Raw genomic sequence first — 13,989 nt, forward strand, 5'->3', positions numbered from 1 at the left:
TTCTCAAAGTAGAGTAAAATCTAACTGCATTCCCATGGTTCAAATCCTGAGAGTAACTATAAACCATCCCAGCACTTTCAACACCACTGTTGATCTGGATTGAGCTATACAGGTGACCAAGCTCAAAAGGATGGTAAAAGCCAGGCTCTTAAAACTGCTCCGGTCATCACTTATTAAAGCTCTTTGAGGCTCTGTGGGTTGAGTACTCCCAGGGGCGGGGGAAGAGCTTCAACTCAGAGAAACTGAACCGTGAAATGTGTTTTATATCACCATTCAGAGTGCCCTCAAACACCTGGTCAGGCTGACAGGACTGCATGGGATTGTGGTGGGAGACAAATGGACTTACTTTGAATGGGTTGTGTATCTGAGAGTATCATCTGCAGGAGGTGTTCATATGCTTTTGGGAGCAATGTCCTTTAACAGACACTGGTGATGTCAAGTGGTGCAACACTGTAGAATAATGCTTTTCGTCTAGGTTAATGCAGTGTGCTCTTCCCTGCACTGTCTGAGTCCTTCCAGACAGAAATACAAGACTTTTTGGGGAAGGGTTCATTACGCCTAATGGCAAACAGTTGAGCAATCTGCTGCAAAATACATATGGGTTGAGTTTTTCTTCTCCTTTAACAGGTCAGATAGTCTTGAAATGCCTCCACAGCTGACAACCATGCAAGGTTTTATGAGTCTTCTTGCCCAGTAAATGCAGGCAGATGTTGTAGGATTTGGAACCTTACAAGGCACTAGAGTATAGCTGGTGGGAGGTAATTTTGATGAGTGCTTAACCTCTCACTAAAAATGTAGCAGCTTGGAGAAGGCAGTATTTACTGCAGGAAACATTAGCTTGTCAGAGAGCTGAAGCACTGCAAAGAACCTCTCTGAATGACCATGGAAGTCTCCAGGCAGATGTTGATCGTAGCACAGAGCAGTGCATGCTGTGCAGGGAGGTGGACTGGGGCCTTTGCCTGCATCACTCACAGTCAGCATTGCTTCCTGTAGGAAAACAGCTTGATGATGTCAGGATGCACAAGCCATTATGTGCAGGCTTGTAAAATATCATGCAATTCAGCTGGCCCCTGCAGGCATTTATTTTATTAGTCCTAAATGGTCAAATAATCCTTTGAGAGAACTCTCTGTGGAACCATTGTGTGATTCATCTACAAGCTAGAGGAAATGCTTGAGTCTAAGCTTCAGCATTCTATTTTTTGGGAGTTAAATCATGACACAAACATATTCAGAAATGCCCATGGTAGCCACCCTCAGTGTTGCATCTTTTAAGTGTTCCTGAACTCACAGTTACTGCTGGCTGCCCAGAGAGCTGTGATAAACACTGAAACTGTCCACCTGTGTTGAACCTGGCTCTCTCTGACTGTTGGGTATTTTGTTGAATGTTGAAAGTACAAACCATCTGTTCTTCTAAATATAGCAGCTTATTCTCTTTTGAGCAGTACAGGAGGCTTGGAGAACACCTCCCTGTTGTCAGGGCCCCTCTGACCTGTGAAAGACAAGGACACAAACCTGATATTCAAAGCTTGCTGCGGTTTTGATCCGAACTACACCACAGGCCCATCCTGTCTTCTTAATCACCAGTCCCTAAGACACCAGTATGTATCATACTGTGCATTCATAAGCTGAAAAAAACCTTTTTTTTTTAAGCAATGCCAGAACTTAGTTCTGAATATACTGAAAATAACCATGAATATTCCCTTCTTTACTTGCTCATACCTGGCTAGGAGGGGAAGAAATGCAGCCTGATATTGCAGTGACTGAAAAACAGATGTAGAGACTGAGAGGGTGAGAAGCTGGTATGAAAGTTTTTGCAGGAACACAGGCCAGATCACGCACCATTGAAATTGTCATTGACCATGGCATAGACTTTTTTGGAATGCTCGAATTAAGTAGTGAATGAAGGGAAAATAGCAAATGAAATCCATCTGTATGAGAACAGGAATATAACATCAATCAGCTCACAAAGAGTTTTTCTATACATGTTGCCCTTGGACACTCACATAGAGAAGGGCCACATCTACTTATCAAGGAAAAATCATGGCACTGGCTATGCCTGGCATGTGGACGCCTTTCATGCAGTGCCTTTCCATGTGAGTGTGTTTGTGATATAAATACTTTACAGGAACACTTACAGTACCATATATCTGAAGAGCTGTTCTACTTCAGAGTTCAGATTGTTTTATTATGAGCTAAATGTTCTTTAAGCTACCTGTGAATGAGGGCATTGTGACATTTAGCAACTGGCTTGATTGAACACAGATGTGAGCCATATTCCATATGGAGAAGATCCAAAGGGGGAGATCCTTGGCTTGTTTCTGATTTGCAGGGAGTTTGAATGCAATTACTTGGCATTGAGCTACCAAGATAGATGGAAACAAATCTCTTGCTCTCACCTTTGTAGTATTGCAGATGTAAAACCAGCCTCAGTTTGAGATTGTGTGTTGTCTTCAGAGGTCCATGGAAAAAAGCCAATATATGTGAAAGCAAAAGTTCCATAGAAATAGGCAGAAATGGGAGGGGGCCAGGCATTCATGTACATTGCTTACCAAGAGGCTTCCTTGGAGTGCCCCATTCCACGTAGCACCACTTTCAAACTTCATTCCAGTCTATCTCTGAGTATTACAAGAAGCACTATTACCTGGGAATGTGTTTGGGGGGGAAATGGTTACATGGGAAATAGGGCTAAATTGCAATATCTGTTGATAATTTTCCAGTTTCTTGAGTGTAAAATTTACCGATGCGAAACTGAAATTGCACGTGACAGAATTGATTTTGTTATGGAAGTGTTTATTTCTTATCAACAACTTAGGGAGGAAAAGCAAACATTTGGGGCTGGTTCTGGTATGTGTTCTGAACTGCTGAATTCTACAAGGCTGCTCACGGAAATGGTGACTAGCAGGCCTCGTTCTCTGTTTATGGAGAGAGAGGGTTTGTCTTTGTCTTCATTACCTGTGGCACTTGTTTGTTTTCCTGCCATTTGAACTGAGAGTGCATCATTGAAAACATGGTCTCTCCAGTCTGTGAAGTGGAACAGGGTCTGAGCTGTAATAGTTCCCAAGACAAATACTGCTGAACCTGAATCTTTAAGAACTTTCTTTTCCATGCAGATAATTGATTTTTTTTTTTCCTCCCAGTTTTTCATCCTTGTTCAGTTGGGAAGAAATTCCAAGTGTTTGGTTGTCCCCAGTGTCCTTATCTGTAATTATTCTGCTGTAACACTGAGCTGCCAAGACATGCTGAGCTTAGCAGCTCTCAAGGTGTACCTCGGGGAGGGGGGTTCAAATCTCTGAATGCACTGCTGGAGGGCAAGAAAAAGGGTTGTGTTTGATCTCAGTTTAGAAAAACAATGCTGAGATGATAGTCCTCCTCGGTCAGGATACAATGACAGGAGCCAGAAGAAGAGAAAAACCTGGGTTGCTAGGCTGAACTTCAGTTTATAAGGAATATCTAAAGCACTCTCACAAATACTTAAGTATGTAGGCAAAAAATCTGTCCTTCCTTTGGAAAATCTGCTGGGCAGAGGGAGCCAGCCTGCAGTGGACCGTAGGGACACCTGAACTTGGGCAGCTCAGCTAAAGTGGCAAAAATATATTCCACAAAACCACAGTGTAAAATCCACCACACTGGGTCCAGTCACAGTGCACTGTGGGAAGCTGTGGAGCACGAGTCATTCCCCATCCTCTCATCCCTAAGTTCCTGCCCTCTTCTCCCTGCTCCCTTACCTGCCCTCTGTGTGCATGGCACACTCGCTCTTCACAGCTGGTACAAAGTTCTGAGTAAGTTTAATCCAGCTGTGCACATCTCTCCTTTTCTCTCTCACTCTGACTGTTTGGAAACCAGGAAGCTGCAGTATCATGTGCAGGTAGCACAGCAATAAACATGTTCTCATCACAATTTACGCATAAAGCGTGAGTCCCTTGAGGTAACTCATCCCCCTCTTGACAGCTTTAATAAAGGATGATGGATTGTTTCTAAATGACAGTTTAGGAAAATCAAAAATTCCCCCCTGTATTGTTTTGAGCTCTGGTGTACAAGAGCTGTTTTGTCTTCTGTGAAAGTTGTTTTTGCCTGTAAGCACTGGGGCTCTATTACTCTCCTTCACAGTGGTGAGAAGTGCTGTTACCACAGGAATATATTCATACTGCTGCATACCTGTGACTTTTGGAAAACCTGCAGAAGCCTGTCATGGGTGGGAAGTGGGGAAATGCCAAGGGCTGAATGTGTTGCTGTCTTTGGGATGCTGCTCTGGGCAGTCTCCCCATATGGGTTGCTGGAAGCAGGAGGGACTGGACACTCTGCACCCAGAGCTGCCTCCAAGGCATGAATGCCAGGAGGAGGCATCAGCTGAGCCCACCTGCACTGGCTCAGCTCCCAGCCAGCACATTCTGGGCCTTGGGGACACCCAGGCCTCCAGGTACCTGGCAGTCACCTGCACTCTGTTTTCCTCCTCTGCTATTTTCTTTTTAAAGACCACATGTGGCAGCAAATTAGTTCTGGGGGGCAGAGTCCTCTCTCTTGTTTCTTTTTGGCTTGAGATTTATTTCTCAGTGCATGTGCTTTGTAGCTGCACTTGGCAGAGTGGAGTTTGTTCAGCTGTCCATTCCCCAGCTAATCTGGTGTCCTAAAATAAAAACAAGCAAGTGCAACTTTGGAGAATGGTTGCCACATGAAGGCGTGCAGAGTGTCATATGGTTAAAACAGCACCGCTCAAAGTAATTCACATGGTGAGAAGCCATATGAGAAGAAAAGGCTCAAGGCCAGAGGAGGGCTCAGTCTGATGGCACACTGAGGTGACAGAATGAAGCCAAGATGAGCCCAGTGCAGCCAGGCAGCACCAAAATCATACCTTTCACATACCATGTGAAATGAAAAATACTGACATCAAGACCAGCATAGAGTGGGATTAAATCAAGGCTAGAACTTGGGAGGGGATGAGATCTTACAGCTCTGCTGCCGCTGCCCTGATGGGAAGCAAAGACAGACCATTCCTGCAGATCTTATCTGAACATTTACTTCTCCAAACAAAATCTTTGTGGTAGTACTTCCTCCAGCTGAGGAAGCCTGGCTGAACATCAGCTGCTTTGCTTGGGACAGAACCACGTCCATCCTTTCTCCTTCTGATATCCCAGGATGAAGAAATATTTTTGCTCCTTGCTGTCCCAGAAATCTCAACAATATTATTCCCACACTGGGAACATCAACACCAGGGAACAAGTTTTTCTTCTGAAAATTCCTGGGTACCTGATCAATGAGGACAGATGCCAGGATACCCATGCGTGAAACAGCACATGTGGGAGGATGTGTATGTAATCTGAGGGGTTTTCCTACAGGAAGAGAAGATAAAAAATACTATTCCATTACTTATTGTAAAAAGAAGTAACTGAGTTTTAAATCTAGGCTGAATCCTTTTGTTCCAGCTGTGTTTCCCAGCCCAGTAAGCAATGTTTTAGTTTATGTAATGAATGCCTTTCAGTCAGTAAGCCCCAGTAACAGCCCACAGTCTTTACAGCCTCAGATTTGTACCATACTTTTTTCTGGTGAGCTGGTACTTTACTTCGTGTTGGAAATTATTCATATTAATATACCCTGTTATTTTGATTGCTGGTGTTACCTTATGAGTGTGATATTCTTTCCCTTAGGCACAACAGGGATTTACCAGGGAGCCAATGGCCTGACAAATTCTGCAGGATTCAGTGCTGTGCATCAGGTATGGTTCAGCATCTGTTATTGGCAACCTTGTCACTTATTTTGAACAACTGGAAGATTTATAGATCAGAGAGATTATTTTAGTGTTCACATATATTTGAGGAAGGTATTGCTTTGTGTTTTGGTGAGCACCATTCTGCTCTGCTCTGTGGGTCTGTTTGCTGGACTTAAGACATCTTGATTAATTTTAAGATGTGTCTTAGTACACACACACAGAGTGCAGTCCTTCCAGGAGGAGGGTGCCCTGGCAGTCTTGGACTTGCTGCTGTAGCAGTGCCAAGAGTTTCATCATTCTTCTGCCATCTCACAACTCCCAGATATGTTGTGCATCCTCTCCAGGGGGGATGGCCTCTAGAATCCTGTCGTCTGCTGCCTTGGCACTGTGAAATAAATGTGAACAATCTGAAAGAGGCATTGGCAGGCCCTGGTGGATATGGAGGCATCTGAGCTGTCTGTGCACTTCCCTCTTTAGGAACACACCTGTCCATGGGCTCCATGCCTCAGATACCTTGATAGAAGTGTGTGTATAAATAAACAGCAGGCACATACACACGAGGCAGATGTTTCTCAGTAGCAAATGGCTCTTCGTGTGTGGACCAAACAAATGAGTACACTGTCCCAGAAAATGCACTCTGGTTGGCCAATAATTTCAGTTCCTTCTTTGTGGGGTGATTGTTGACTTGTATTTTTAATGACAACAGTGGGCAATTTCTTTGTTGCTTCAGTTTGGGCTTCAAACATCAGCATTCGCTGGTAGAAGTGCATTTGACATATGGAGGATACCTAAAAAGGGGGAAAAGTTGGGCTTTTTTCATTATTTTGTAATATTCTGAAGGAGAAAACAGTGAAATTATCTCATTTCTTTTACAGTCTAATTGTTCTTATGACAATTTGAGTCTTTGTTCTTGAGAGCTCCCTGGTGACTGAAAGTTAATGAAATAGCTGTCACAGACAAAGATGTAAGCTGTTAAGGAGGAAAGTGCTTTTAGTCTTTCGAAAGACTATTTATTATTTAATTTTATTTAATACCAGAGACTAATTATAATTTCTGAGGAAATAGAAGCCTTCTGCTGAAAGACAATGCCCAGAGCATGAACACAGTTCTCTATCTGGAAAAGCAAATCAGTGGACAAGGACAGGATTTGCACTTAAAACAAAAAGACAAATAAAATCTTTTATGCTTTCAGAGATATGTTTTATAATGTTTTCCAGTGTCCTGCTTTTCACAGTAAACCCACAAAACATACAAGGATAATGGTATAGGGTTCCTTTGGGAGCCTTAAAATCAAGACAAAGAGTTTTGTGATACCTCAGCTCCCCAAGGTCACTTGCACCTCGTATTTTTAGTTCATTTTTCTGAAGGTAGGGAAGATCACTCAGGGATTTATTTATTGTGAGATAGTTGGGCAGACTTTGTTGTGAGCATTGCTGCAAAAAAATTGCTACTTTCTTTTCATTTGTTTAGCCTAACAGCTGATCAGAAAATGTTGCTGATCATGGAAAAATGCAGCCAGTTTTGCTCCTTCCCTCACACAGCTATTCATTCTGTTCTTGCAATTTCTTAGGTATTTTGTTGTTTACAAAGATTGTGTGTTCCATCATGGCCTTTTTCAGAAAGCTGCTCTACTTACATAAAATTGTTAAGCTCTGTAATACAAAATGTGTCAGCACTGATAACTAAAATCCTATAAAAAAATCAGAATTTGCCAGATTTCTGACCTCTTGTTGGTCAGTCAGTCATAATAAAATAGGAGTATATTTGGGAGAAGCAGAAATGTAATGTCATAAGTGAATGAAATGCAGTTCTTTAGTGAAGTATTCCTGAGCCATGACTTGCTGCATGCACAAGTAACCCTGCTTTTGTGGTGGCTGACTTGTTTGTAAGATAAAACCGGGTACATGTGAGTTAGATGTTTCTTTTCTTTCCTCCAAGGAATATTCATCGTATCCCAGCTTCCCCCAGAGCCAGTACTCGCAGTATTACAGCTCCTCCTACAACCCCCCGTACGTGTCTGCAAACAGCATCAGCCCCTCGGCCATCCCCACCTCCACCTACTCCCTGCAGGAGTCTTCCCACAACATCACCAGCCAGAGCACAGAATCACTCTCTGGTAGGTGCAGCTCATGTGTTCCCAGGCTGGCAGCCTCAGCCATCTGGAGACATAAACACTACAACCTTCTTGTTGGGGTTTTTTTAAAAATATCTATTTACATGGATAGCTCAGATTTTCTAGCACTTAACGGTTCTTACACAGGGGTTTGGGAAGAGATTGGAATATCCAAGGTCTCTAAAACCATCCTATGTTGTTTTCCTGAGTATATGGGGTTTGATCTCCTCTAAGGTAGTACAGATGGATAGGACAATGTCATGCCAACCCCAGATCAGTACTGAGGGCTGACATGGGTAGCAGTGAAACAAACAGCCATGCTCTGAAAAATTCTCTGTTTCCTCAGTGTCTGATGACTTTTTAGCCCATATGTCTGTCAAGGATTGTATTCACCTCTTACAACAACATTTAATGTGTGCATTCATAAACAAGTACATCAAGAGAAAGTCCCTCTCTAAAAAATCTACACGAACTGTGTGTCTAAATTGAAAGTTCAAGATGAATTCCACAGGAAAAAAAAAAGCTTCAAAATTTGTGGCCTCTCTTTGAATGCTTAATTTTTAAAGTTTTAAAGCTAAGTAGTTTATGGAATTACTGGTGGATTATCCCCCAGTGTCCTGTTCAAGAGCAATCTTCAGATATCACTTCCCTACTAGTTTTCATTGGTGTGCAGTAACATTTATATAAAACACCACACAATTTGTGGATGATCACAGTACACACCCACTGAAGGTCTGCTGACTTACCAAACAAATCTGAACATCTGTGGTTGCTCGAAAAGAAAAATAAACTAGTATTGTTTTTTAAAAAGAAGTGATCGCAGACTGCTCTAAAAGCAGTTGGAGGATTTTCTGTTCCTTAGATCTTATCTCAGCCTTTTTGAGAAAGGATGATTTCAAAAAGGCTTGTTAAGCACAATCCCAGCTTCTCTGAAGAAGAGTATGGTTATTCTAGGGAGTTGCAGAGGCCACAACTTAGCAAGGTGTAAAGAAAAATGTGTTTGAAAAGGATTTGTAATCTAAGGTAAGTGAAACCCAGACAGGTCTATGAAACTCAAGCCAATCAAAACAGATACTTTATACATGGGAAGTTTACTTTTAACTGTCTCATCTCAGTTATTTCTAAAATACTATCCTCTCAGAAATGGGGTAAGGCTCAACAGGTTAGTTCTGTATTTTTAAATAAAAGTCGAAAGTGTATTTTTAATCATGAACATTCATCAAATTTAAAAAACAAAAACAGAAAGAATTTTTTAAAGTTTCAGAAGTGTAATTGGTCTTGGATTCTGTTTCTATTGCCTTTCTAATTTCTGTCTTTGAAAAGAATGGGAGGGAGTAAAATTCCAAAAGTTTTTTCTTTTCAATGAAAATTTTGGTAAGGTTTTTTGAAGTGACATGTCCTTTTTAAAATGTTATATATGCGATTTTGGTGATTTTTTGAAATTGTTTTAAGAAATCTTAGGATTTAAAACTTATTTCTCTAACACTGATAGCTATTAATGTGAAAAGAGTAAGATTTTCTCACGGTGTTTTCACAGTGTTTCTGTTGCTTTTCAAGAAAAGATTTCGTGCTCTAATTACAATGACACAATGCAAAATTTAAGTTTACAATGGGATTTCTTTTTCCGAATAGGGGAATATTCAACAACACCAGCAAAAGATATAGAGACAGAGAGACATCACAGAGGGTCAGATGGCAAGGTACGAGCCCGGTCAAAAAGAAGCAACGATCCTTCCCCTACTGCTGACAGTGAGATTGAGGTAATAACTTTAATTTATATTCCTTTGGTAAATCCAGCAAAGATGAACAGTTGCCTGTGTTAGCAAATCCCAGAGACAGAACAGAATTAGTAATACAACTGGAACCTGCAGACACGAGTAGTCAAAACAATTGCTCAATTTCTGTGTTATCAACATCTCAAGCTATTCTTCATATGTACCCTTTTTTTTTTCCCTTTGGGCTTTTTGTAAGTCTGATGTCTTGTTCCCCTGACTTGACAGGCAGTGAGGGATTTCTGTGGTTGTTAGGAGAGCAGGGTCTTGGGATGGCCAGCACACACATAGTTCCAAAATTCCTGATGTTTCATTTTGCCTGTTTTCACAAAACATCCACAGTCAGTGCTCCAAATGGCTTGAGATCTTAAAAATCTCTAGTCCAAGAGGACATATTTCCTGACTGAACCTGTTCTTGCAGTTGCTTAATATGTAACTATATTTCTTTTTTCCACCCCATCTGTCATCACAGCGTGTGTTTGTGTGGGATTTGGATGAGACGATAATTATTTTTCACTCCTTACTCACGGGAACCTTTGCATCCAGATATGGGAAGGTAAAATTTAATTTTTTTAGCATTACTGCTTGTCCAGCCAAATTGCGTCGGGAACTGTGGGGGCAGCTAATGAGACAGCTTTTCAAACAGATACTGCCCCTTTTATTCAGACATATTTGTATAAATGTGTCCTGCAGTATTTCCTCCAAACATGTGAAAATTTCATTTTCCTCCCTTTCATGTTGCAAGTAGCCCCTTGTTTTCCCAAAGCTTCAGCTGCTGCTTGCTGGGATGTTCTTCCAGTGTCTGTCTTCTGCAAGAAAGAGCATCCAGCAGCCAGACAGCATTAACTCCAGCCTGAATGAGCTAACACTTCTTTTGTTAGACCAGAGTTTTCTTATGAATCTCAGACAATTTTTTAAGAGAGGTTTTGTGTTCATCAGTCCAGGTTGCCATGAAGAACTGGCTGTGCTTCCCACAGAGCTGCTGAAGCTCACATTCCTAATGGGGTTTCAGAAGCATATCTAGCTAACCATACTTTAGATACCCTCTTTGAAATACAGGCAATTTCATTTTTTTAGGTAGCTGTCTGTGGCTGAACAGCCTGAACTTGGCTGCTAAGGAGAAAACACTGGCTTTTGGATTTAGTACCATGTGCTTCAATTTCTTCCAGAGGCAGCTTTTTATGATAAACACCTAAGTCACTTTGAATTACAGAATGTCAAACACTTTTAAGGGGGTAGAAAAAAAGACAATCTCATTACCTAATTAAAGGTGGATGACCTAGTGGGCAGCTGTTTCCACACATGGCTTTGAGCACTCAGCTTCATCAGGAGACTGGAAAATAACCCAGCTTCTCTCCAGAAGGCAGAAATATGATTTGACATCATTTCATGGCTTTACCAGCTGTACTTTTTTACGATGGTTATAACAAGCTGAATGTGTAATTAGTAAGATAGATTTATTGTTCACTGTTAGATGTGCACAGTTATAAGGATATAAAATGGTGTTTGTGGTGTGGAAGTCTACTGCAGCACTTGGAATGCTGCTAACACTTCTAACAGCACCCTCTGAAAACCAAGCACGTGTTTCCAGGCAGGGATTTATTCAGACCCCTGTTGTACAAGGGAATTGAAGTGGTTACTTTTCCCAGAGAACATAATGCAGGAGGCGTACGTGTGTGAGCTCAAACCTACTGCCTACAAACCCCACAAAGAATTAGGCAGGATCAGGAAACAAACTTAGGCTGTGCAGATCTGCTCTGTGGTCAAACTTAGCCTTGGGTAGGGGCTGCTGTATTTATGTGGAGAATTCCCTTAAAGGGCTGACTTTGTCCTAGTACAGAACCTCTGAAGCAGATGCCTTCACCTGATGCCTCCTGCACATATTTAGGGGGTGTAGAGTTGGAACCTGCTGTGTGGGGGCTTCTGTTGGCTGTCTCCTTTATACTAATTTAGAGAATGATATAAACAGGAGTATTTTTTTGAAAGAATGAATCACTTTTTCTATGAAATTACAACAGGTTCCTTGAGAAACTTCTCTAGAAGGACTTTTTTCTTTGCAGTCCTTCATTTGTTTCATCAGTATTAAATTCCTCAGGACTCTGCTATAAGGGAAATGGTTGTGTTATAAAAGTATTATAGGCTAGTGGCTTGATCCAAGGACAACTAGAGGCTTTGGTGGGCTGTGGAACAGACCTTAAACCAGGAGGGAAATACAGCACACTCAGAGAGGCTGTCCTGGGAACTGTTAAAATAGGAGCACAATTCAAAACTATCAAGTACAAGTGAAGCAGCCAGAGGTTAAGAGTTTCAGAATCTTACTTCAATAGCATAGGAAGTGTTAACCTCAAAGTAAATTGAGTACCAAACCCAAAATTCTCCATGAAAGATTCACATGCCTGTAATTAGACATGCATATGCTTATAATTAAATCTCATACATGGAGATCTTGGTTCACTGTGTCTTCCTTCAGAAAAGGTGTCAGTTTATGTGATCTTGGCCATTCTCTTGGCCAACATTTATGTCCCAGTATCATCCTCTCTGTTGCACTGGTGGACCTGCAGGTGCTCAAAGAATTAGTCTGTAAAGTTGTTCAAGCTGAAGAATAACACCTCTTTCTGGGGTGATTTTTCTTGAAGGATGGGAGGAGGAACACCAACTACAGCTTCAGAGGTTTGGGTCTAAACTCCTGTGTTCTTAAGCTACTTAATTGCAAGTGGTTGTGTGTGTTGCCCCTTCCTTGGTGATGGCAGCAACAGGGAGCTGTCCAAAAAGTGAGGGGGGAAAAAAAAAGAGGAGAAAGAACTCACAAAAAAGTCATGTTGTTAATGGTTAATGCTTCAGTGCATGTTTTCAAAGGACTGGTATCAAGAAAGGGAGCACTGGGTGTGTTGTTTTCTCTACCTTGAGGGAGCTCTGTGAAGCCAATACCTTTTCTCAGTATTTTGTATTGTTCCAAGGATGTGTATTCTTGTTCTGTGTTGCATCACTTCTTGGGATTGTAGTGTCCAAATGACTTGTGAGTAAAGTAGAACCTGGAGGTAAAATTCATCTTTACATGCAAGATACTCCAAAATCCTGGAATCAAATGACGGATTTTATTTTAGTCTGGACTTAGAGATTTGAACACATAGGACTGTCTGAATCCTTGAATTGATTTGGATCTTTATCAGAACTTTGACAATGTCTGCTGATATCTGGGAGTTCAGATCTATAAAATTCCCTGTAAGAATCATACAATTATTGAGATTGTTCAGCATTTGGAATTAGCTCAAATTAAGAAAAAATATACTGCAAAAAATTACAAAGCACATTATGTCCCAGTTTTAAATCAGAGTCACGCAAAGTCATGCTCTAGATGTTGGTTAACTTTAAGTGAAAGGTGTTTAGATCCCCTGTGTTACTCTGTGTCCCTGGGAGCTGGGAATGTGTGGTTGCTTTCCCTGGAGCAGCCACTCTGCATTCAGTGAGGCCTTGCAGTGTGACCCATAGTTACTTCTTTGAAGTAGAGTTTTCTGTGACAGCCATGGTTTTTTAATGCTTTTGTGTTTCAGAAGTGGCAGCATGAGGTTTACTCGAGTTGTAAGCAGACAGGTGTGGGTGAGGCACTCAGGTTTCCAGCGTGTGCAGACATGGGCTTTGCCCCTCTGATGAGAGACTTGCAGTGACCTAGGAGAGGGTCCACCAATGATAGCGGGACCTCAGGACAGAGTAGCAAAAGTTTCTGCTTGACCCTGTTGAGGACAGGACATAAATATGATTTTCTAGTACTGAAACAAATGTTATAGCTGCTGTATGCTGGCTGTGAACTGCACTGTCTTGTTCTCACCAGAAATGATGTTGTGGATCTAAGAAGCTTTATTCCTCAAAAGTTTTGCTGGCTGTTACGTGTTCTTATAAAAAGTTTTCCTTTAAATGAATTATAATTTCCAATTTAAAAAAAAAAAGTCATTGAAAAGTTCCTCCTTGGCTCTACTCGAGATCCTTGTAAAATCCTAGGTTTGATTTTCTAATTTCTTTTTTTTTTCCCCTTCCCTGCTTTCACTGAATGCTTCAAGTAGCTTGTGCTTTTCCCTGCTTTGTTCTCTCACAGGACCCTAAAGCCAGGACCTGATTGAAACACCATGGGGATTTAATCAAATCTGCTGGTGATTCATGCTCCTAATGGCCGGGTCTGTCCTTTACTACTTTACAAACTGAGAAGGAATAAAACCCCATTTTATTGCTCGGCTGTTAAAAACTATTTGTAGAAGTTGCTAAGGTTCAAATCAAAAGCGGCCTCCCTTGAGAACTATTAGTTAATTCTAAGTGCCAGGGCATCGCTTTTTTTCTTCTCCTCTCGCTTGAGATGTGGCCTTATATCAGGACTGCTGTTCAAACATCTGAGAGTTTTCCATTCCTTT

The 13,989-nt window shown here is 41.4% G+C and overlaps 1 protein-coding gene across 6 annotated transcripts in view; it reads left to right on the plus strand.

Moving 5' to 3' along the window:
- The window catches only part of EYA2 (EYA transcriptional coactivator and phosphatase 2), an 86,558-nt gene that overhangs the window by 51,762 nt on the left and 20,807 nt on the right, over positions 1-13,989 (plus strand). For all 6 annotated transcript variants that reach the window (XM_039563773.1, XM_039563774.1, XM_039563771.1 and 3 more), the window contains 4 exons: positions 5,643-5,710; positions 7,643-7,820; positions 9,450-9,577; positions 10,062-10,145. In XM_039563773.1, the coding sequence (XP_039419707.1) occupies positions 5,643-5,710; positions 7,643-7,820; positions 9,450-9,577; positions 10,062-10,145 (458 nt within the window). The remainder of the gene's footprint in view (positions 1-5,642; positions 5,711-7,642; positions 7,821-9,449; positions 9,578-10,061; positions 10,146-13,989) is intronic.

The sequence above is a fragment of the Corvus cornix genome, chromosome 20 (genome assembly GCF_000738735.6).
Source record: "Corvus cornix cornix isolate S_Up_H32 chromosome 20, ASM73873v5, whole genome shotgun sequence".
NCBI classification, from domain to species: domain Eukaryota; kingdom Metazoa; phylum Chordata; class Aves; order Passeriformes; family Corvidae; genus Corvus; species Corvus cornix.